Below are 24,274 nucleotides of genomic sequence, written 5' to 3'. Positions count from 1 at the left end.
ATAAACAACTTCAAAAGTTTCTTTATAAACTGTCAAATACTAGCCACTTCCCAATTTTATCGATAAAAGGGTATATAGTTTTTTACTTCTTAATGTTAACAGGTCTAAACAAGTCAGACTGTTTTCTTAAAAAGAAATGATTTATTGTCTAAAAATTTGCTTTTAATGTAATTGAAAAATATTTGCTCATTTAAAAATAATAGTGTAAAATTCTGTCATGCTGAAAGAGGTGGTATGGAATTGCTAAGTGCAGATGCACATGTAAGGGTGATGCTGAACAATAAACCACATTCATATTTCTTTTCTATAGAAGGTGCATAGTGGTTTGGGTGAACTAATCCTTCAATATTGCCAGCTATGTATGCTAAACCATGTTAAAGGATTATTATTTATGGGAATGCTATGAATTTTTTATATCTACACTTGTAGCTTATTTTCATTTTAAAGACTGTAGACCATAACTCTGTACTCTTAATTTTGTATTCAGTATGGGGAGTTAATCCCAGAATGGGGCTTTTTTGATGCAAAATCTGAATGCTTGTGTAGTAACAACAGCTGTCCCCTCACCATGTGGTGTCTTCCATTGCTTTACTGTAGAGATGAATTTTGGCCCAGTGTTTCAGTAATATTGGACACACATGGTTCTAGGTGACAAAGCAGTATGTTTATGCATTCATTTGACTCTCGCAGTTACAGTTGGCTACAGATTAGAACAGGGAGAATACATTCGCACCATGACCACCCTCATAGCTGCTTGTAGTAGTTGGATCACAGTAGGCGCTGTTGCATCTAAAGACACAATTAACTGTTGCTGAGGAATTGCAAATTCACAAAAGCTCTTTTACAGCTTTAGCAGTTGAGAGTGGATTTTCTAAAAGCTTTTTCAAAGATTTTCTGAATTTATAAATGTTTCAGATCGTCACATTCTAAAATTATTGTCAGCTTGAAATAAGATTAACAAGTTGATATTTTAATGTAGCTAATGAATTCTTGTGCTGTGAATTAGCTGTGTAATTAGCTACAGATCTACAGAATGATTGTAGCTTTGTCCGTTATTTAGGAAGATAACCTTGTGAGTTCTGTAACATTTACAAATGGTTAGTAAAGTTGTGAGCACATAGGAAAATCAAAGCTTACCGAAAAAGTCTGAAAATAAAACTTACCAGAAAGCTTCCAACTTGTGCACATCACTGAAAAGATCATCTTGATTTCTGTGTGTAATTGCTTAGATATGCTTTGGATATGGTAAGAGAGAATAGCTGTGAATTTACTTTAAAAAAAACAAACGAACCTGAAACAACAACACCCCCCTCCCCCCCAACAAAAAAAAACCCACAAAGTTTTAATACAAATTAAATAGAAAATTACAGTAAACTGCATATTAAGGCTAATTTTGAGGTATGAAATTTGACTAATTTTTTAAAAAAAGGCTTTTAACCAAAAATCTTAGAAGAATTCATTATTTAAATTACAGTGATGAAAATTTGTGTAAGTAGAACATTAAGTACCCTAAATCTTCCCTTCTAAAAATCTCTGAGAAATATTTTAATATAAAATATATTTATATGGACTATAATATAATAAATAAATATATGGAGTATATTAACTTGTTTAATACAATAAAAGTAATAAGGGTATTGTGCCATGTGGAGATTTTCTATGTATTTATCATTTCTTCTGTAGGCCAGAGTGTAATTGTATGATAATGCATGTAACGTATGTGCGAGATCTCTCACTTACACACACATTATTTAAGCGTCTTGCGTTTGAATCATCATAGATAATTCATTTTATACTTGTATTAAAAACTATCCAAATATGAATGTCTGAGGCTTTCAGCATTGAATAAAGGACTACATGGGTCCGAACTAGGACTATTGATGAAATCCTTGCTACTATTGGCTATTATTTACTGTCTTTTAAGTGGCAGGTTGTATTTATGCCAATTTATCTGCTTCAGGGAACACTCTTGATAGCAGAACAAAGTGAATAAAAGTAGTTTGCTTTGCAAATGAATGCAAATGGTGGAGCCTTTCGGGAAGCCCTTTAACAGGAGCAATGCACTTTGATTATGAGTGAAGCTGCCATTTGGACATGGTGAAAAGAGCACGCTGGAACCATTGATTGGGGGAGACAGTAAAAAGTCAGGAAGGGCCCCGTTAAGCTTGCAGTGCGGCAGGCGGATGTCAGTGTGGTTAGAGCACAGTGGGAGAATGACAGGCAGGATTAGTGTCAGGGAGAAGCTTTGCTGTAGTTGTGGAGATGGTCCCTGGGGTCACTCACCTCTGACTGTTGTTCTGTGCTGATGGCTCTGTAATGCAAACCGCTTGATACGTGCCTGTTCATTATCGGAAATGGTGATTAGAAGAGGTATGTCATAAAGAATTCCTTAAAAATAAATAAAATGGCAAACTGCTGATGGTAACAAAGATTCGGCTCTGCGGTCGTTGCCAAAGATGCTGCAAATGTCAAAGATGGTTACTGCGTCTTGCCTTCTGAGGCAAGCGCAATTTCATGCCTTAAACTGCTCTAATTGTGTTCCTTGCTTTGTTCACTTTTATTTGGCTGTTATGAAGACAGTTATTTTTAACAGATTGTCTTATGTAGTTAGAGCAAAACATTTTTATATCTTTTGGTTATTGGGTGGTAGAAGCATCCGGTTTGGTTTTGTGGCATAACCGTGCTTTGGTGGGGAGGAGAGGTGTTGTTTAATAGTCTTAATGGAATATTAGAATCAACAGATTTCATTCCTGAATCATTGCAGAATGCTAAAACATAGGATGATTTCAGTGACAAAAAGCTAAAATGACTGTTCTGTTTTATTTAGAGGCTTTTTTAAAATGTAAAAATGAGGATATTTTCTTTGTCTTTGCTGAAAAATCTTACATGTGCAATTAAATAAATGTCTAAAATTTTGCATCTTAAACTGTAATTTAATCTTTAATAAAAGTATTGTTGCTTTTTATCTTTACTGCATTTTATAGTGTTATGCACATTGTATAAATGTTGATAGAAATTAAATGTGTTAGTGTGTACAATATACAAAATGCATTTTTTGAGTGTTAAGGATTTTTAATATCTTACTGTTGGTCTGTTGGTTTTATGTGTTTTTGGCAACAGCACAGGGAGATGGTACCCAGATACTTGAAACTATTAATTTTTTTTTAACACAATTTGATTAATTCATTTGAAGGTTTTTTTCAGTGTATTACCTCACAGAAATATGTCCAATATGCCAGTGTAATGAATGTTTTACAAATGTTTTACAGGCACCTGAATGGACAGAGGAGGACCTCAGCCAGCTGACAAGAAGTATGGTTAAGTTCCCAGGGGGGACCCCAGGTCGATGGGAAAAGATTGCTCACGAATTGGGTCGATCAGTGGCAGATGTGAGTTCACTCAGATTTGCATTGTATAGAGAGTGACAAACCAGAACAAGACAGGCAGTGTAGAAGGCAGACGTATATGGGGGCCGACATTGTCTTTTGAGAGAGGCTACAATCCTTTTAGGACCTGGAAGTGAACCATTAACTAACTATGCAAGAAGCAGATGTCAGCCAGTCTCTCCCTCCACAATTAACAGCTGTAACTGATCAGCTGGATGGGGGATTCTGGTGCTTACAGACTGGAGCTACTGTAACCCAATAACAGAAAAACAATGCGCTTCGGGTTTTGTAGCAACCTCCTTTCACTGCAAGCGAATGTTTGTGTGACTTGGTTAAAGATTACATTTCTGTTTCAAGCCAGTCCTTAAAAAATGTAGATGAGCTAATGGTGTTTAGACAGGTGGTTTCCATTAATTAAACTGAAATATCTTTACAAACTTTAAAACGAGTTATGCATATGATACTATTTCAGTCCCTTTTTCTGGATTATAGCATGCTTAATAATGATATTGTGTAAAATGATTAATATCCTTGTTAATTCATATTTTATAGTATTGTACCAGATATCAAAGAAAGCTTGTACCTACGGATTTTAAGTGTTATGATCTTAAAACCCTTAGGGGCTAGGCTGTAAAAGACTTTTCCTTTTTAAGCAATAGATCACTAGAACATGATGTAGTGTCTGCTGAGGACCATTTGAAAGCCCTTTCAGCTGACCCTATTTTATAGGCTCTGGAGAGGTTAATGAGAATAACGTTTAAATCTGTTGATGTACATTTTGAGATTAGATGTTCTTTATTTATTATATTTCAGGAATTATCTTAAATAATAGGAAACAAAGCCTCTGGCTAGAGTGAAACACAACCCATTATAGCCTTTTGGGCAATTTGCGTACTTAAGTGGTTTTTTTTCCCTGTTGATATAATCACAAGAAGATATTTTTAGAAGTTATTTTTAAAGATTTAATGCATCTATACAGTTCTGTTACTCACATATACTAGAAAACAAGCCATTTGCATTCTTATCATTTTAGAACAACACATATTATTTGCAAATAAGTGGATGTAAGCAAGAAGTTACTAACCTGCTATGCAAATGAAATTAAGTCTTTTTTTGTTTATTCTGTTTAGTGTTATCATACTCCTTGAAGTAGTGATACTACTGAAGTGGAGTGACTTTATTAAAAAGATGCTACATTTTACTAAGCAGATATTAACAGCAAAAATATTTCACATGGCTTGGTAGTATGCAGTGTGCATGGGAAAGATCTTTTGAAATTGCTTTGGAAAAACTGATTAATTTGCTTGATACCAATAATACGGACAAGAGGAATGGTTCCACATACACCCATCACAAAACTAACACTATCTTAAGATTACCTTTTGCACCCATTTTCTGCTTTATTCCTTGACAGAGATGTAAAAACATTCTTTATTAAGAATCCTTTGCATAATATATTTGGCCACCATACTTGCACACATCCAGTACTGGAAAGAAAAAACAAAACTTGCTTGCTTCTTCCAAGCAACACACTTTTCTTTTCAGTGAATTGGAAAGAGAAATGAAAGAAAGGTGTATGTTCTAAGAGCTGTCATTTTCTTGTATGAAAAAAGGAATTTTCAGGGATTTTTATCTGTGGAGAAAGGTCTGAGTGTAATCCTTTTTACTTCCAGTGACCTCCAGCTATATGATTAATGTAAGTGTTCTCCACACAAGTTTTTACTTCTCTAAAAATCTCCAACTGCTGATAATGCTAGGTCAGCTTTTCTGACACAGACTACTTATTAGAGTTTCTGCTACTTTTATCATCGCATTGCACAGAGTTGCAGCGACTAGGTTTTAAGAGGAAACACTTAAACAAAAGCTTCCTGGAAACTTCTCTGGATCTCAAACTGTTATTGTATCAGTATCAGAAATGTTGAAACTGGGAACTACTTCAGATATATCCATTCAGCTATTGAACAAGATGTACAGCTTATCCTTTATATTTGTTGAAGGTGACACAGAATAGCATCTAACTTTACAGCAAGGATTCTTATTTTGCGTGGGCATCATGATAGTTGAATAAGAAATGTTATGCTAAAGCTGCAGGAAAAACTTCTGGTTTTGTTAAACTTTGTGCACAGAAAAAGAGGTGTTTGCATGTGCAGGCAGCGTTTGCTGCCCAAACAACTGTTCCCTGTTTCCACTGCGAGAGGTGCAGGGAGATAAGTTTTGGTGTATGAGGTGCTATTTTGAAATAGCTTGTGTAGAAGAGCTTGGGAATCCCTTGCTTACAGCTAATTTAACATCAGTCAAGCCAGAGAGAGTTTGAAGTGTGTATTATCTGGCAAATGCACTAGATCTTAAAAAAGAAAAACATTCAAGGGCAAATTTGAATTTGTTTTTCTGACATTTTCTGTGACACAGGAAATACTTTTAAAAACTTGAGACCACTTTCTGCTTGTTTCTTCTCCTGTAATGTATCAAGAGCGGTAAGGCTTGGTTTTCCTTTCACAGTTAGAGAACTATAGTAGAAAGGATTGACAAGGTACAGTGTGCTTGTTTCCATGTGATTTTAAGCATTCAAACCCTTTTTAATAGTAGATTAGCTACATAGGTGTTAATAAAAACAGTTCAAAGTAATCCAGTCCAAAGTGATCTCTCCATTGTTGCTTCTGTCTCAAAGCTTTCTTCCTCAGCAAAAAAAGGTTAGAAAAATATTTCAATACTTTTTAAAGAATAAGCTGAAACCATTCATATATACCTGAAGAGCATCAGTGAAATTCACTCCCTCTAACCACCCCAAAGAAATTCCATTTTAAATTGTCTTTTCTCCTTCCATTTTTAAAAAGTAAATTCCTGGCAATTTTTAAGCAGGATGAAGTGACTTGAGCAGAGTGTTCTTGGCTTTTGTGAACTCTTCAGCTTCATGGTGGTGTTCTAACTTAGTTTTGTGGGTTTATTTGTTTTGGAGGTTTTTTTATGTATTGCTGAAATTTCTTCCTGCCATTATGTTAATGAGTTTTGGAACAGTATGAAGGAAAGTATCTAATGCTTGGAGCTTTAATACTGCTTTTTCACATACAGAGAAGGCCCAAAAAGTTTGTGTGTCTGAGTCATTTCCAGAGAGATTTGTTCAGCTTGGAAAATTCTTCCTTGATTTTACTAGAACGTGACTTTGATAGCCCAGAATCTGGTGAGCACATGTGAATCTCACAAAACTAAGGGGAACTGAAAGTATATTGGAAGATGAGAAGAATTCAGAAAGGTCAGGACAAATGGGAAAAATGAGATGCAAAAAATAGGGTGAAGTTAAACAGACAGTATATGCAAGGACACACAGCAAGATGGTGATCAGGTTCACAAATAAAAGATGCCAAACAACTGGTTAGGGGTGGCTCTTAAAAGCAGGAGGAAAGTGGGGATTAGCAGAGATAATGAGCTAGATACAAGTCAACAAATAGCGAGTTGTTGTGAAAAAGGCAGGCATCGTACTGAGAATATACAAACAGGAGGATGGTAAAGCTGCATCTACATCCTTAGTTTATGTCTAGTTTTCAGTATTGCGCTTAAACACGTGATTCAATATAAAGAGTCCAGATGAGAATAAAGAGAATAATAGGTCTCTAAAGTGTGACCTACAAGGAAAGATTGTGAAGGAATTCATGTTGTTGAACTGAAAGAAAATACGAACTGAGGATGTAAGTATTCAACTACGTAAAAAGAAAACTGTAAAGAGGAAGGGGCTTGTACACTGTATTAGTTTTATAGGGCAAGAAGTAATTACCTCAGATTTTATCACAGACTGCAGAGTTAGACATTGAGGGGCAAAGAATTACAATGGAGATGATAAAGGAGTGGAATAAGCTGCTGTGGAGTCTCCATACTTGCAGGCCTCTAAGAACAGGTTACACAAACATCTGCAAGAAACAACAGCAATGTAGTGATTCTGCCTGAGGTTAGGTCCTTCTCTTCATATGGTCTATGATTAGACTAGCAAGTGCAAGCTGTCTAGGAGGAAAGGAGGAGGAAACAAAACCTTCCCTACAATTGGAAGCATGTGTGAACTCATTTTAAAAAACGTAAAATTAAAGCCAGATAGTCACCGTAGTTAGTTAGTAATCACTGCGTATACCTTAGCTTGACTGTTCTTAAATTCAGTAATTCCTAACAAAGTGTTCTTTCAGATTTTTTTTCTTTTCTACTACTATTCAAATTGGGGGTTTGTAGACATTTAAGTTTGTTAATTGTTATTTCCCAAAATACTGCACAAATAAGGATTACTGTAAGGCCCATTATATGGGTATGTGTACCAGATTCCCTGTCCAAACAGGTACATCCACACAATGTGATGCACACCACTGGGAAAATGCCAGCCAAAATCCAACAATAAACACCTATGTCCGTGCTGTAGTGCCCCTGAGCTCATTCAGCTCTACTGTTTCCATTTATGCTGCCTCATGTGATACCAGCATAAATATCTTTGCAACATATTCCTATGCTTTTCAGCTCAGAGTGAGGTTAAGCTTGCAACCGTGGTGCAGACATACTGTAAGAAGACTTACTACTTTAACTTTTGTCATGTTAAATATAGGATATGTTTATCTTGTCTCTCTTCAGGAAGACATCTTTTAACAGCCAATGAATAATCAACCCAAAATAGATGAGGTTAAGTTGTGCTCATTTTATCAGTATGTTTAATTATTTAAGTTGCTAATTGTCATTTTAATATGTGCATATTGGGAATTTAGCAATCTTCTCCCATAAAGATGATTTTCAACTGGCTTAGTATAATGAAATCTTACTGCTTTCACAACTGAAAGCTTCTACAGCTTTTTAAGTCATTTTTATTGCAATTGGCTGGTATTATAAATTAGATTTTCAAGTATTTTGATTATGAAAGGGAAATGGAGTTCAGTTAACTCTAATCAGGATTCCTGCCTGCTGACCTGGTTACCTGTACCACTGCTCTCTGTCATCCTCTAAACATCTGTTCTTTGACCCATTTTCCTTGCTGAATTTGTTGCTCCAGGGTTAGTTCTCATTCCTGTCCTCCAATACTTAAGGAAATAATTGACCTTTTAAAACAAAATAAAAAAGTTATGTTTGAATTTCCTAAACACTGTGAACACCCTATAACATAGTATAAATAATGAATGGAATGGAGTTTCAAGGCTACTATTTCTGCAAAAATTATATTGTTTGATTTGACAAATGCTAAGCCTTATGAAGATTTATAATAATGATTGTCAGCTTTTGCTGAATTCAAAAATTGAGAAAAAGCACTTAGATGTGAAATTATAGAAGTATATTGTATTTGACAATACCTACCTTTATAGATAAAAAGTTTAAAAAAAAATATTTGCTGAAAGGCATAAATTAATTTCAGTAACTACAAAGGACATTCAAATTGTAAAAATAACAGAGGAAGTAAAAGCTGTCTGGCATGCCAAACAGACTTTAATGTGATTATTAGGTACAGGTTTTTTAAATTAAAGGCAAAGAGATCTCAGATTTCTTACTTGTGAAGTAATATTCACTTGTCTTACAGGATTTAAACTGATTCTGTTTGCTCCTGCAGTCACTAATTTCATGCATTTGTGTTGCAAAAACAGACTGATTGGGATTTGCTGCCTGTATAGAAAAACACTAAGGTAGACAGCAAAACAATAGACAGGTGGCTGTATTTGAATTAGCCTGAATTATCATGAAACCCGAAAGCATAAGGTTTGGGGGGGTGCTTATTTTGTGGTATCTCTTGTATGTCCAAGCAACAGTTTCAGCCTTTAAGTCTGACTGCGTGAGTTCATACTTATTGTACTTCATATGCCGTTCTAAAATAGATTTCTTATTTTTGACAAATGCAAGCTCATTACCTTGCCAGCAAGAAAACATCTATATGAGAAATGATTAATATGTAAAAGTTCATGAATTTATTAGGTTTTTTGCTTCTGGAGATTAAGTGTTTTCCTAAGTCTCTTTTACATTTCATTTTGTATACTGTGTCTGTGTTAACTCAGTTACTGTGCTCTCCAGTTGTGGATACTCTGAAACATTCACCCTTAGCAGCTTGCATATATTTATGTAATCAATAGTTCTTCCAGTTGCTTATTGAAGTATAAAGACCTAGCTCTGGATTGAGGTCCAAAAGAGGTTATGAATATCTAAGATGGGATTTAGATTGTATGTAGGTCATGTAGATCCCTCAATCTGAGAGTGACATCTTTGAGACACCTGTCTAATCCCACAGACACACCAGAATATCACTGTTGTTACTTGGAGGGGAGGAAAAGGTGGTTGCTATTTACAGTTCCCTCATTGTACAAAGTTTTCTTCTGTGCAGTCCTACAGTTGCCCCCACGGTTTTTGCAGAACTGGGCAGCACAATGCATCTTATACCCAAATGCAAAACGGATTGATTTCCTTCTCATAAAGCATGACCAGAGCATTCTTCTCACTTAAAGGAGAAAGTTTTTTACAGAAGACAGTGGGACACCAACTTTTAATTCAGATAGATGGCTTGTGGGGTGGAAATGATGCTGCAACTTTTTAGAGTGGCTTGAATTAATGTAATGTCCCACGTACATCCGGGTGAGCTGGGTTTGAATTCCATTGCAGAATTCAAATCTTCTGACTCTCAGGAAAGGTAATGCATTTTGCATCAACAGTCACAAAATAAGATGTCCAAGCAGTTGTCCCAATGGGCCTTTGAGCCAAACTCCTCTCTTACACAAGTGCCCATAGTATTGAGCTAAAGACTCTCAAACACGGATTTTAACTGACCAAAAAAAAAAAAAAAAAGCATCGTATGAAGTCTCCAACATCACGACAATTCTAGTTGCCGAGTTCTTCCTCTTTCTGTGTCCTGAAAAAAAGGAGCAATTCTGCTGCTGCTTTAAATTAACTATTTGGGCACTTAAACTGGAGAGAGGCTAGTGTTCTACATCTGGTGATTTAGGCCAAGTTTGCCTTTTTTGCAGGCCACATCTTAAACTACCTTATAATTAAACTCACAGTTGTTTTGGGGATTTCTGTAGAGGTAGCTACCTCTTCTCTATCTGCTGTGGCAAAGTTCAGAATCACACACGGCTTCAAAGTCCATAACCATAGGAAAACTACTGTTGCCGGCTGCAACTGGTTGGTCTAAGCAAATTTAGTTAAATTCTTAACATGTTTCTTGGTTCTTTCAAGAATAAAAGCACGATGTCCTTAAAATACTAATTTGCTATGTTAGCATTAAATTCAACATGTAATTTACACAGTGGATAAAGACTAGTTACGCTACATACTTTGGGGAAAGTCAGTAACAATCTACTAAGCAAACTGTTATAAGCAGTGCCAAAACAAAGGTGCGTCTTCTGATTTGAAATACTTAATTTCAAGAGATCTAGTAAGTTGCAAATTAGGATACTTGCAAAAATGGAGAATAATGTGGCTTGATGCTTCAGTATTTGAAGTTTCACCAATCTGTTAAAACTGGAAGACAATTTTAGCAGCCCTTTTAGTGTATGTAAGGGCAGGCAGTTTATAAAGCAACGAATTTTGAGTCTTTCACATGAAAATAAAGGAATGGGTCATTATTGTTGTCTGACTTGGGTCAAACAGTTCTTGATACAATTGTGGTTGCTATGAAAAAGGTATTTAGATCTAGATTGGAAGAACAACTCAGTGCAGCAGGTAGTATTTTGGTTATAAGGGGAGAACTTAAAATTTGGCAATTTATTCTGCGCTGTTCCAGAAGGCTAGATCTGCAAAAACCTACTACTTTGACAAAGCCAGGAAGGCATTAAAATCCTTCTGTGTCTGGCTTTCCTTTATGAGAAAAATGTGATTATAACTCAAATTAGCCTCAAAGATTCAAGAAATTCCTCATTGCTGCATATTAGCCTCAACTATTCACAGGCTGTCTCCACATTATTTTTTTCCATAATTCCACAGATCTTGGCATTTTTGCACGACATAACTAGACGGAGAGCATGCAGGAAGATAACAGCTGGGTGAACAGAACAGTGGTACTGGGACAGCAAATTTCTGATAGTTGATGCTGAGAAACTGTGGCAGCTTTAGTAAATATTTAGAGAACTTCTGCTCAGGAGGATGCTAAGAGTACTAAACAATCTTATCAGAACCTCCAGTTTTCAGTAGCACAACGTGTCATCCTTCCTTGCAAGAAGGTTATATACATTTGGGAAGCCAAGCGACATGGGTTATTTCTTCCTCTACAAACCCCACATTATTTTCTCAGCATGTTGTCAGAACCCAAGAGATTTGTACTTCTATATTTATCTGGTGCAATCCTAATCAAAATAGTAACTTATTCAGAGAAAGAAGATAGATTGTTTCCCACAGAAGATTGCCAGGAGACGGCAAAATGGCGAAGGCTTCAAAGCCCCGCTGGTGTGTACCCTGTGAAGCTGGGCTGCTCATGGTGCTGGAGGGGTCAGCTGAAGCGATGAGCTGGTGGCTGCTGCTGTGGGAATGGGGAATTGCTCTTCATCTTCTGCAAAAGGGCTGTTTCTCTCTGTTTGGCATCAGTAGGATCGCTGTACCTGACTTTACAGGGTTTTCCCTCTAGGTCTGTCACAATTCTGTGCTTTTTTACGCCTGCCTTCCTGCAGGATGAAAAGTAGCGTCTCATTCATGTGATAGCAAAATTTGCTTTTGCCTCTGCTACTGAGAGTCTTTTAAGCTGACTCTGAATAATTTTTTTTTTCCCTTTATATCTCTGAAGCATCAGTTGTCCCATCTGAAAGAGGTGGCAGGTGTCCAGCGTAACAAGAGACTTAACATCTGGATGGTCACGATGAGGAATGTTTTTACTGCTAGGTGTCTTGTTGAGTAGCAACTAGTCTTGTGATCTGGACTAATTGTCAGCAGTACAGGAGGAAACCAGCTCTGTCTGGCTTTCACGGCATAAAATCATCCCACTAATCCCACTTACTTTCAATAAAATCTTTTTGTAGCTGAAGAGCTATTGAAACTGAATGCAGAAGGGAGTTCTCAGAAGCAAACTGTTCCTGTGGCTTCTTTCTGTGGGTCCCATAGTAAGATGGTTTGATTTCTACTAGAGCAATTTGATTCCTTGCATCCAACTTTTTTTGTCATCTTTCTCTGTTTAAGAAAATCTGTTTCACTGTGCCTGTGATTACCTGACTTTGTTTGTGACTTCTGCTGTCCCTGGTGGACTACAGGGATGCCTAGGTTATTTGGGCATAGAAACGGCAACGTTTAAAGTTGATTCCTATAAAATAATGCAGTGTGCAGCAGTACAAATACTTGCAGGAATATGAGATCTGCCCTCTTCTGTTTTAAGTCAATTTCACAGTCTTGATCCTTAATTTTCAAGGTGTCCCCAGACCCAGGATTTCTTAAGGGCTGGCTAATACTCTGGTGAAAGCTGTTGTCAATAACAGCAGGCTTTTAGCACAACTTTTCACAGTCATGATAAAACTCATAATTGAACATACGTGAAAACTGTAATTTTAAAGCATTATGCAGGAACAATCAGCAATAATAACTAGAAGAGTAATTCCACAACTGCTTCATACTTTGAGTAACAGTATTTCCAGGTATGTTGTCTGTTACCTAATGAAAAAGTAATAATATAAGCAAGTTATAAGAAATTGAGTAGAGAAAGCGGTGGAGTAACTTACATTGCATAACTTAGTGATTTTTTTTTTTTTTTTTTTTTTTTTTTTAATCACTGTTAAGAACTAGCTAGTAGATAACACTACTGACCACTGGAGTGGAAATTTAAATTGATATTAAGGATGTCAGAAAGTATGGAGGAACTGGCAACAGAAGAGTCTGCAAATTTGAGTGGCAAGAGCAATGATTAAACTCAAACAGATCAAATTGAAATACAATTTCATGTGTTCCATAGGTTGGATTCCTAATAATCCTTAGTAGTTTAATACTGACATGTTATGATTCTTGCCCTCTGTCAGCATCTTTAACAGCAATGACAGTTGAAGCTGATGAACAAATAAATCTTAAGTCTAAATAAGTGATACCTGAACTCTTAAGTGAAAAGAGCTGGAGTAAACATGAACTGTACATAGCACCTGGAAAAGGACTTGCAAAATCATCCGTATGAAGAAGAAAGCTGACCAAAAAAAAACCCAAAGAGAATAATAGACAAATAATCTTCTCATGTAACCTGTGAATGATGATAGTAAAGCTGTAAGAAGCTTGATGAGTTGTCAAACTTATGTCAACTGAAGGTGCTTGTTCAGTGTTTGAAATTGTAAATTTTCAATATCTAAACCATACACACAGTTGTTATTTCCAGCTTACCTGGTGAATGTTCAAATTGAAAGTCCATCAAAATATGGACAGATATCATAATGCCTTCAAAAGAGAAAGTCTTGGAAATATTAGATGTGATAAATGGAGTAATTTACTAGAAATGCTACATCTGCGTTCACCAAGTTATTACGGCTGAAGTTATCCAAAATAAGATAACCTATGGCAAGACTGTTACTTCTGAACTTTTTGTATGTAGAGGGAAATGTGAAATGCCATTAGGATCTAGGAATAAACCAAAATCCTTCACTGTTCTAGTGGGGAGGGCTGGTTTAGATTCTAATTCAATTAGATGTAATATGCAGCAAAATTTATATCTATCATGGGAAACCTACGCTAACCTAATTTGGGAACGTCTGTCTTGTAAAGGAAACTTGAATCCAGCATATTGATTTGCACCACTTCCAATGCAAAGTTTATGTTGCATGTGTAGTCTCAGTTTGAAAGATAAAATGATAATTGCCGACCTCCGAAAACGTCAGAGGTTCAACACAGAGAAAACCGAACATTGGCATTGAGGTAGCAACTCGATACCTGTCTTTGTCTTTGCTTGGAATTTATTCTGCTCTATTTTGCTCAGGGAATCCTTCCTTCTCTCTTTTTCCTGCCTTGTTGGCCTTATGAGTAGGCTGTAAATCTTTGAAAGAAGTACTTAAAAAATAGCAAAATGGTTTAGAAACAGTTTTCTGGAATACATGAACATAGATAGGTAATGCCTTGTCATATTTGCAATGAATCCACTGCATCATTGCAGTAAGCTCTAAAGAATCAGCTACTTTTTTTCATGACAAGTTCTTCTCACTCTTTTCAAAATAATCCATTATAATCCAGTTTATAGAACATAATTTCTATTTAAGAGATGCATAGCAGGACACCACTAAGGATCTGTTCTGTTCAGCAGTCAAGAATGGATTCCCCTCCACTCAGCCTTTTAAAGCATTGGCCCTATAGAGGCACTCTGCTAATAACGAAAATGGAACACGAACATTTTAATTTGGATTATTTTAGACTATAAACTCTTAAAGGAAGGCAATTTCTATTAGTAGATCACCTGTTTCAAGGAGGATCCATCCTGTTGTTTCAAAATCAGGATCATACAGATCACAGACAGAACTGTTAGTGCTACTTAAAATTATCTGTTCATATTAGTATTCTGAGATTTCTCTTTGAATGATTAGAACTTTATCATACTGCAACAGTAGAAACTGGAGTTTTCTATGCCAGATGTCTACCTCTGGATAAAGGTTTTGGTTAATTAGAGTTGGGATTTTTTTGTTCACGGAGTTTTCATTTAGATGTAATCATCCCAGAAAATGAGGCTTAATTTGTAGGGAAAATAGACCACTTTCCCTTGTTAAGTCTTGCTGTCATTTCGTTAAGGAGATCCAGCACTTGCCTATTTTTAAAGCAGTGTCCTGCAATTTCATGGGCAGAAAGGTGGATGGGAGGAACCAAACAGACTAGACTAGAAGCAGACGGTACCAAAGTATTTTAACTATTGAAGTACTCAGTTAGGAATCTTGTCATAGAACAAAAATCCTGAATCTTTGTATTTTCTTCTTCTTCCAGCAAATAGCTGTATAACCCCCTAGCAGGTTTACTCTCTAGTGCTGCTCTGCGTAGAGGATAATTGTTATTGTTAACGTTAGTTAGCTAAAGCAGCAGAGGTCTATGCTGTGGCTCTGAAGGCCTAAATGATTCATATTGTGGGTAAATATGATCCCACGTGGAGGAATTTCTGACTTGGTAGGTGATGTATTTTTTATTTTTGCTCTGGGCAGCACACTACCAAGTGCCTTACACTAAACAGACGTTAACATCTGAAGTCCCAGGTTCAAATAGCAGCAAACACAGGTTACCCATCCCAGGTAGTATTGGTTCTGATTCAGTGCGTTGCCTATTTACATTTTAAGTTTTATTTGATTTGGGTGGCTCAGACTACTTGATTTCAATGTCTAGCTTTTTCACGAAGACCTCATACTCAAAAAAGCTGAAAATGAAATCTGGTATTCATAAAACATTTTCAGTAATTAAAAAGTGTGTATATTTCTTTGAGTACTACATTTTAAGATGCTTTTATGTGGTACTTGAATTTTGGACTCTAGATCATTTGATACAACACAGATGCTAAGTGCTTAAAAGGATCTTAATTTTACATGAAGCCTGTCTTCTTTGTTATCTATAGTGAGGTCTGGAAATTTGGGATGGGGAAGCTCTTCATTCTGGGTGGGGAGAAAGCCTGTTTGTTTCCTTACTTAAATAAAAATGAAAATGCTAAATCTGGTGTTACTTTTCTCCCAGGACACAGATTTCGGTATACACGGAGAGGTTGAAGCAGGCAGCTCTCCATCCTTTAGATTCTCAGTAATAAACTTTTTTCCTGAAATATCGGGACTTAGGAGGTGTCTTTGCTGATCTTTGGCAAACTGTTACATTTTCTTTTGGGACTGAATGCCTGTCCATTAGCGTGCTTCATCATCTGGACCTACGTGGGTTATTTTGTTCTTTTGTTCAGTATTGAGAAACTTAATGTATAAAGACAACTCATTTATTTCCTTTTTCCCCCTCTCCTTGTGGTATTTTTGGGTTGGAGAATTAGAGTTTAACAATGAAAGAAAATAAAATTTGAATATCAACTGTGATGTATTATGGTGATAGTAATAGAAATGTGCAGTGTTGCTTACATTATTTTAAAAAGCTAGCAATGTTTTAGAAAGGACGAAGTCTAGAAAGTTACTTTTTGCCAGTTTGGGATACATATGGGAACAAAGCCAGCAGAACATCAGCCTCGCCGTATTTAATGTATGTTCAATGTTGGTATTTGGCAGTAAGCTACTAATGAATTCTTCAATAGCCCCAATAATGTAATTTTTTAATAGCCCTTTTTTCTGTTGTTTTTATGCAGGTTACCATGAAAGCCAAACAACTGAAGGATTCCGTTACATATACACCAGGTGTGTGCTACTAGATCCTCACTGACGTGTAGAAAAAGCACTGTATTTGGGTTATAGCTATGCAAATACAGTGCATTTTGTACCTTTCAGGGTATGCTTTGCAGAGAGACTTTTGCAACCTTGCCTTACTTTGAGCAAAGAGAAGAACCGATGGGTGTTCTGAGGGACTGTTTCCCTTTAGCTACATCCTCCCAGGCTTTCTTATTCGGTTTATTGTGGGTTTTGTTCATTTGTCCAGGCTGTTTTGTTATGTTTGTTTATATCAGTGTGGTAATTTACTAGTACTTCACATATACCAGATAAGCTCATAATTGGCAAAGTTCATTGCTTCGTAACAAATACCTTGATTTTCTCAATAAGCATTTTCCTTAAGCTCTTAATCCAGAAGAGCTTTTTCTCCTCTCTGCACTATTCCAGGTACCTTTTATTTGTGGGCAGTTCCCTGCTTGTTTGTCGTTTGTTTAATTTTTTTAGAAGTGTAACAACAATACTTCTAACAGGTATCATTAGGCTCTCCGAGCTGAAAACGCTGGCACAGAATTCCAAGAATGCCAAAGTCAACGTGAATTTGCCAGACCACATAATCACCCAGCGAGAAAGGGAGGAGGAAGAGGAGGAGGAGGGGAACTACGATCATGTCCCAGAGCAGATGGATGTCCAAATAGATCAAAAGGAGACCATTGCAAGTGAAGCTAGACACCGCAAACGAAAAATTGTCAAAGCACCTGAAATGACTCTACCAGCAACAAAAGAGGTACCAGAAGAGAAGGGCAGAGGAAGACGCCAGAAAGATTTTGACAACACCGAGCAAGAGGAAGAGAGTGATGATGAGAGCCGAAAAAGAGAGAAAAGCCGTGCCCCAGAAGAACTATGGACTCAAAATCAACAGAAACTTCTTGAAATGGCCTTGCAGCAGTATCCAAAGGGAACATCGGATCGCTGGGATAAAATAGCAAAATGTGTTCCTGGAAAAAGCAAGGTATGCTTAGTTTTGTTTGAACTATAGTATAAATTGAGGGGAAACATATTTTCTACCCATTTATGGTTATCTTAAGAACTGAGGGTCCATGCGGAAAGGTGAGGTCTTTACTTAGCCTATCAGTCCAGACATAATCAACCTAAAGAGCGTTACTGTCATGTTTGTTGTTTTTATTTAAAATATATTTTCATTTAGTTCAGTTTGTTTGATCTGTTACAGAAAATGTTGAAATACCTCCTGTTTCATTTAAAATACCTACCTCTCCTCTGCCTTTCAGATCTTCAATTGCAGGACAAATTAGATTTTAAAACAAATTTTGATTCAAAGTTAGTAACCAAATGTTGGTGAGCCGCTTTGCTTACACTTTTACAATACCTTTCTCAACCCATCTCAATGAACAAACAAAATAAGTAATCCATCTGCAAGTGTTAAATGGTCAATAATCTAATGTTCTTTTTGTAAGTATAATCTTTTAAAAATAACGTTGTCATTGATATAGTTGGTCTGTGCTAGATTTCATAATAGTTGTGATAGCTTAGTTTGCTTGCTTCAGTCATTGTAGCTGCAGAAAATCCTGATTTTATTTGCGCCAAACACAGTGTGAGACAGCAGGACGCGTGGGGGGCGGATCTGAGTGCTTCTCTGGCTCTGGAGCTGTTCCACAGTATCTGGTGTCAGTAGGTGCTACGTTAGTGACTGTAAAGGCTTGTCTTAACCTATCTATCTGCAGTGTGGCTCATACCAGAATAACTGTTCTGAAATAGATCTTACAATACAACTGTTTAATAATTGCGTTTACAGTCATTGTCAAGAAGTACCGGGCAACTGTTTTCTTGGGTTTCTGTGCTCTTTAAAGAGAGAAACTATCCATTAAGAAATGTAATTGCAAGTTCATTTTTCTAATCCACTCTTCACTGGATGTAGATTCTCCTGAAATTCAGTGTGCTACTTTAAAAAAACAAAAAAACAAAAAAAACCCCAAAATAAAACCAAGACGACCCCCAAAAACCCCCACACAACCCCCAGAACCTAGCTGCTCTTCTAGAATGAGGTAGCATGTATAGAGTTCAAGCAATACTAAAATATCAAACTTTAATTAACACTTTTGTTTTTCCTTTTAGGAGGAGTGTATAGCAAGATACAAGTTGCTTGTTGAACTGGTACAAAAGAAAAAAATGGCTAAAAGCTGAATGTTCTGAGCAGAAGAGATGTAGCTCATCTTTGTCAAAATGGGGTTTTAAATCTCATGTGCAGGAAACCGCATTTTTGTACCTCAGTATTTCTATACGTTATGTGCCTTAGTAAAAGAAAATATTAATAAATCTTATACCATCTTACCTACTTTGTGTGTTGAAGAATGAAGGTGTATTTTGGTGTTGGAGAGCTGCTTATGCAGATGTGTGATAACAACATCTTAAAAATTAGTGGACCTTCAGGAAAACCCACACTGATAATTGCATACTGGAACTGGTAGATTTACAACCAATGAATATACAGGATATAAAGAATTTATATTTGTTTTGAAAGCGAGAATTGATCTGAAACTGTTAAGTAAGCACGAGAGTAATGGAACTCTGCACTCAATATATTTTTCTTTCTTGCAGCTATAAATCCAAGATCATATGCTTATAAGCATGTCTGCTGCTACATGAAATGTCTAGTCATTCTAACAATATTTTGAAATAAGTAGTATTTCTAATCTTAACTTCCATGTCCATTTATATGCACCTGCAATATAATACCTTTGTTACCAACGCTGCAGACTAATACATGGTGATTTTTGATAGTGCTGTTAATTTGGTGAAGTTGAAATGGGTAAGAGCATTAAAGGCCTTAATTTCTTCATTAGTAATTAAGATGTAAGGCATATATTTCATGACCAGTTTTTAAGTACAGAATAGGACTTAAAAGCTAACAGTATTGGGCTAAGAGTTCTCATATTTGGGGGGTTTTTGTGTACCCTGGATTCAATATAGTTTGATTTTATAATTCAAGAATAGGTAATAAGGGATATTATTCCTTACTTGCTATTTTGTTTTTCATAATTTTGGTAAAGTTATACAAAGCTTAAAATGCTGGAACAAAAGGTACTTAATGGGCTGTAAATTATATCAATAAATCAGAGCAGTGATCATAGTCTTTTGCAAGAAACATTAAGGACTTGCATTTTTTAAAGAACTATTTACCACTCAAATTCTGATTTTATACCAGGATTCTAATAAGTTTTTGAGCTTTAATTCAAAATTAAAATGAAAAATGAGAGGATCATGTATCTGAACTCAAAATCAGAACTTGGTGGCTGAAAATCTCCGTTAACTTTCTGCCATTTACCCTGTTGATTTTCCCCAGTAACTGTTTGCCAATTGTGTTGCTTCTGACAGATCAGCATTTCACAAAATTTCATCCTATTCCCGTAAAATTTTAAGGGAGAAGTATTTAGGGAAGATAACAGTGTTCCATATGTGTTCCTTTACCAATTGGAACTTTTTTTTTTTTTTGGTCATATATAAAAAATTAATCTTAGTCGGTAGAAATAATGATATTATGGAAACTTTACTAGATGCAAAACAACGCATCTAAATTTTGTTTCACAGAGAACTTCACAGGTTAACTGCATTGGAAACTAAACATATTTAGAAGCTGTACTATGACGCGTGTGTGCTAATTGATCAAATAGGAATTCTGTGCTACTAATGCACCTATGAAGGAAGAGTCTTAAGTGAGAGCAAGTGAGGTATTTTCAAGAGATATCAGGAAATCTTAACTTTAAAAAGGTAACAGTCATCCAGAACACTCAAGAACAGATGACTGTAGCTGTAATGCAAGGTAACTGAAATGGCTACAAAGAAAAGCTGCTAAAATGGTTAGGTGAATTGGTGAAAATTAACTTGGTGGAGCATTGATAGGGCTGGGGTAGAGGAAAACAAGCGAATGGAGAGGTATTGTTCATGAAAAAATAGACTGCTAATTGGAATATTTCTGCTGTTTCAAAAAAAGAAAGCAAATAACGGGGGAGTGTAGCCTGTGAGGATGAGAGAGTCACCTTTCCTGTCCACTCTGGATTTTCACAACTTCACCTGGAATGGTGTGCCCCGTTCAGTACTTCAAGGAAGATGTCAACCATCCAGAAGAGAGCAAAGAGAATGATCCAGAGTCTACAAAGCCTGATTTGCTAGGAAGGGCAGAAGGAATTGTTGGTATTCGCTCTACGGGGGGGGGGGGGGGGGGGGGGGGGGGGGGGGGGGAAGAAATCTTCAAGTATGTAAAAGGGGAGCTTTGCACTTGTGTGATCTCTGTGTCTCCCTGATGCAATTAATACAGAATTGTTAATTCTGTTACATGTTACATTACTGTTGTGGCTATGAAGAATAATAATGGGCTCGATTTGGAGCGAGAAATAGTTTAGTTAGATATTGGGGCAAAAAAATCCAGTGGCAAATGTAATAAGGACTTGGGAAGACTTTGACACCTTTATCGTTGGAAATCTTTAAAAACTTCAGCGTGTAAGCGTACCTGCTCAAGACCTGCCCATATCACTGCTGTGTATGTGGCAATAATTACATACTGCCTGCCCAACACCTTCAGCTTCTCTCCACCCTGGACTTTCTGGATGGGGTCTAAGGAAGAAGGACGAGCACCACTTACTGGTAAGAAACTTTTTTCTCTTTTTTTTGTTTGTAAGACCATTCACACTGAGAAACTTAGAGCAGTGCTCCTGACAAATACAGTTTATCTGAAGGAAGATCCTTAAGGATGGGCAAAGATTGTACACGCCATTCTGTCACACGTGTCAGGTTGAGTACCTGAAGTGATGGATGTCAGTGTCTAATCACAGGTGCTGCTCACGTCTGGATGGAAGTGAACTGATGGATTGCATCCTTATTGCCTGAAGAATCAAGCTGCCTGAAAGCAGAGGCGAGCTGGCTGTGTAAGAAAGAGAAATGCATTGGCCTCTTCCGCAGTGGAACTGCACCGTGAATTGGTGGCAGGCCCAAGTGTCTCATCGTCGCGAACTGGCAAGGTTTTGCAATGCGCTGGCGGGTCATTTGGAACTGGAAGGCTGTGTCACACGGAGTAGTCTGGCAGTGCAGGTCTTGGGGTGAGGAGCGTGAGTCAGTGGCTCTCATCTCTGCAACCAGACGCTCAGAGACAGCTGTCCAGGAGGGATCCTTCATGTAGTGACGTACTGAAAGCTTCGTCCAGGCCCCATCCAGTCTTACTTCATGTTCTGTTCCTCAAGGGCCAAAGGAGTTGGCCTGGCCTAAGCTTTAGCTTTTGTGCTCGGCTGTGGGGAGGAAGGCGGTACGGGTAAGAGTCCAAGATCTTCAGGGCCTCTCGGGGTCCTCTCCTGGGGTTGCTGGGTGTTTTCTGGATGATGCGACAACGGGCCCTTTTGGCAGTGGATCTAGTCTGTGGTGACTGAGGTCAGATGTGATGCTCGCTAGAGAAGCGGTAAACCACAGCCAGGCTTTGTTTTCTCGTGGCTCTGGTATCTACCACCAAAGCCAGTTTTTCCAAAGCTTTCTGTCCATGAAAATCGAGGTCACTCTAGGCTTGGGATTTAAGCAACTTCTCCCAACTTTCGTTGATTTCATTGATGCAGATTTCCTTTAAGTACTGCTAGTGTTTGCCTGCTAGCAAAGTCTTTTTTCCTTTCCCGGGCAGTTGTGAGCTGCAGGTCAAAGTGCCTTTTGCACTATAACGTGCATGAAAAGCTGTCAGTCTTAGAGGGTCTGTGCTGTAGCTTCTGTACTGTGACTTGCACCTGAAGGAGTCAGATCTATTTCGAGCACCTTTGCATGTCCCTGTTGACGGGATAGACAAAACCCTATGGAAAGGGGCACTGGGGGCAGACTAGCCAGGGAGGGCAGTATTACCGTACCATGCTGAGGATACAGTCCAAATGCCAAGCTAAAGCATCAGAATTTTGTAGAATTGTAGCCTGACAACCATGCACAAGTGACTGAGTGGGATATGATTAAGATGCTATAAAGGTTAAGAGTGCTCTGATTTAGGTTAGGTTAGTTCTAGATGAAAGACTAACAGATGCTGTTCTGCAATGTTCTGTAGGTCTAAATGTTTGGACTATATTATTCTCAACTTTACAGCTGTCAGTGTATGAACTAATTAAAAAAAAGTTGTTTCAGGGAAGGTTTTGCAATGTGACCTCTTTGAGATGACAGGGTCTGAAAACAATCGAAACGTTGAGCGTTTGACTTTAAAAGAGCTCTCCTTTAGGCAGAACCAACAAGAGTGAGATATTAGTGCAGCTGATGAAAAACAGGCACCAGACAATCAGTCAGTTAAATGTCATGCAATGATACTGCTGAAGGAGTGGCTCCTGCTAACACAGCTTGAACGGCTGAAGTTGATAAAACCAGGATTGGAGATGTCATAGGCTGTCCAGAATTAGCTGGCTCCTGTAAGCTGTACGGTGTGGTGGCATTGGTGTCAGTAAAGCTGGGTTTTGCTGAAAAAACCCAGCAGAAAGTTCAAGCGCCTGTTAACGTGAAACTCTTCTGAACCGCAGCGCATTTAGTCTGGGCTGCTCTCGTGACACTGAGCCCAGAGCGGCTCCCACCGCATTTGAGGGGAGCTGGGTAACCAGTGACTTGGCTGCCAGGGACCTGCGTAGCAGCTTGGGCTGCTTTGGCATCAGAGGCGTTCCACAGGGACGGCGGTATCGGCTTCTACTGAACTGGTGCCAAATCAGCCACAGACGTCATCTTTGATGTCAGGATCTGCAAAGTCATTGAAACAAGGTTGGTTTTGGCCACATCTGGCCCTCACGTGAACTTGGCTTTGCTGTGGTCTCTTTCTTTAAAGGGCTGGTGAACTGGGGGGTGGTTTGGATGTCAGAACTGTCCTTTTCGTTATTTCCCTGCTGTTGATTGTTGGACCATTAGGACTATGCGTACTGCAAAACAGCCATTGCTATCTTCGGCTTCTGGCACCAATCTCTGACAAGTCGAGATTTTAAGAATGTCCTGAATTTGACCATTTCACTAGTATTTCCAACTTTGCCCCGTCATGCTTCTCTACATCTTAGCAGGAGAGCGATACCAGGCAGTCCCTCTCACACAAAGGAAACGCACAAGGACAAGCAGGACTTACCGCTTTTACTGGTTTCTGTGGTACTGCTCCAGTAGGAGCAAGATGACTACCTGGTAGACAAGAAGTATCAGTAAAAGTTTTTGGCTTCAGCTTAGGTCCCCATGAATAAAGCAGCAGTAATGTAACCCTCTAGTCCATGACTCCAGTAGAAGGGACACTCCGGATTCCCTGGAGGCCTCGTGCTGGTGGGCATACTGGGCTCTTCTTCCCCCTCATCTACAAGTCTAGCAGCACGAAGTACAAGTCTAGTGGCCCAGCGTATATGTGCTATATACTCTTCCTTCTTAGGACTAAGAAATAGTCAATGCCCAACAGAGCCAGAAGAAAGACGGTACCCAGTTCTAGAGCTTGTCTAGACAGTGTACAGGTTTAATCAGTAGGAATGCCGAGTCTTCCCAGCCTCTTCACCTAACAGCATAAAACATTCATCAGCTGCCCTAGAATGCAGGGAATTTTTTCTAGCCCTGATGGCCGAGGAGCCATTCGGCAGGTGGGAGGGTGGGGGTTAGTCTGTGCCGATGATGTTTCACATTCCCCTAGTGTTAGTTCTGAGC

General features: G+C 37.9%; 1 protein-coding gene across 1 annotated transcript in view; it reads left to right on the top strand.

Annotated features, from left to right (window-relative positions):
* The window catches only part of DNAJC1 (DnaJ heat shock protein family (Hsp40) member C1), a 114,417-nt gene extending 95,470 nt beyond the window's left edge, over positions 1 to 18,947 (top strand). Inside the window, exons 9-12 of the mRNA XM_050891266.1 lie at positions 3,270 to 3,389; positions 16,579 to 16,627; positions 17,128 to 17,606; positions 18,728 to 18,947. Of these exons, the coding sequence (XP_050747223.1) occupies positions 3,270 to 3,389; positions 16,579 to 16,627; positions 17,128 to 17,606; positions 18,728 to 18,796 (717 nt within the window). The 3' untranslated portion in view covers positions 18,797 to 18,947. The remainder of the gene's footprint in view (positions 1 to 3,269; positions 3,390 to 16,578; positions 16,628 to 17,127; positions 17,607 to 18,727) is intronic.
* Positions 18,948 to 24,274: the final 5,327 nt, after the last annotated feature.

This window comes from Gymnogyps californianus, chromosome 2 (genome assembly GCF_018139145.2).
Source record: "Gymnogyps californianus isolate 813 chromosome 2, ASM1813914v2, whole genome shotgun sequence".
NCBI lineage: Eukaryota > Metazoa > Chordata > Aves > Accipitriformes > Cathartidae > Gymnogyps > Gymnogyps californianus.
The sequence above is the reverse complement of the archived record's forward strand: the minus strand, read 5'-3'. Positions and strand labels throughout refer to the sequence as shown.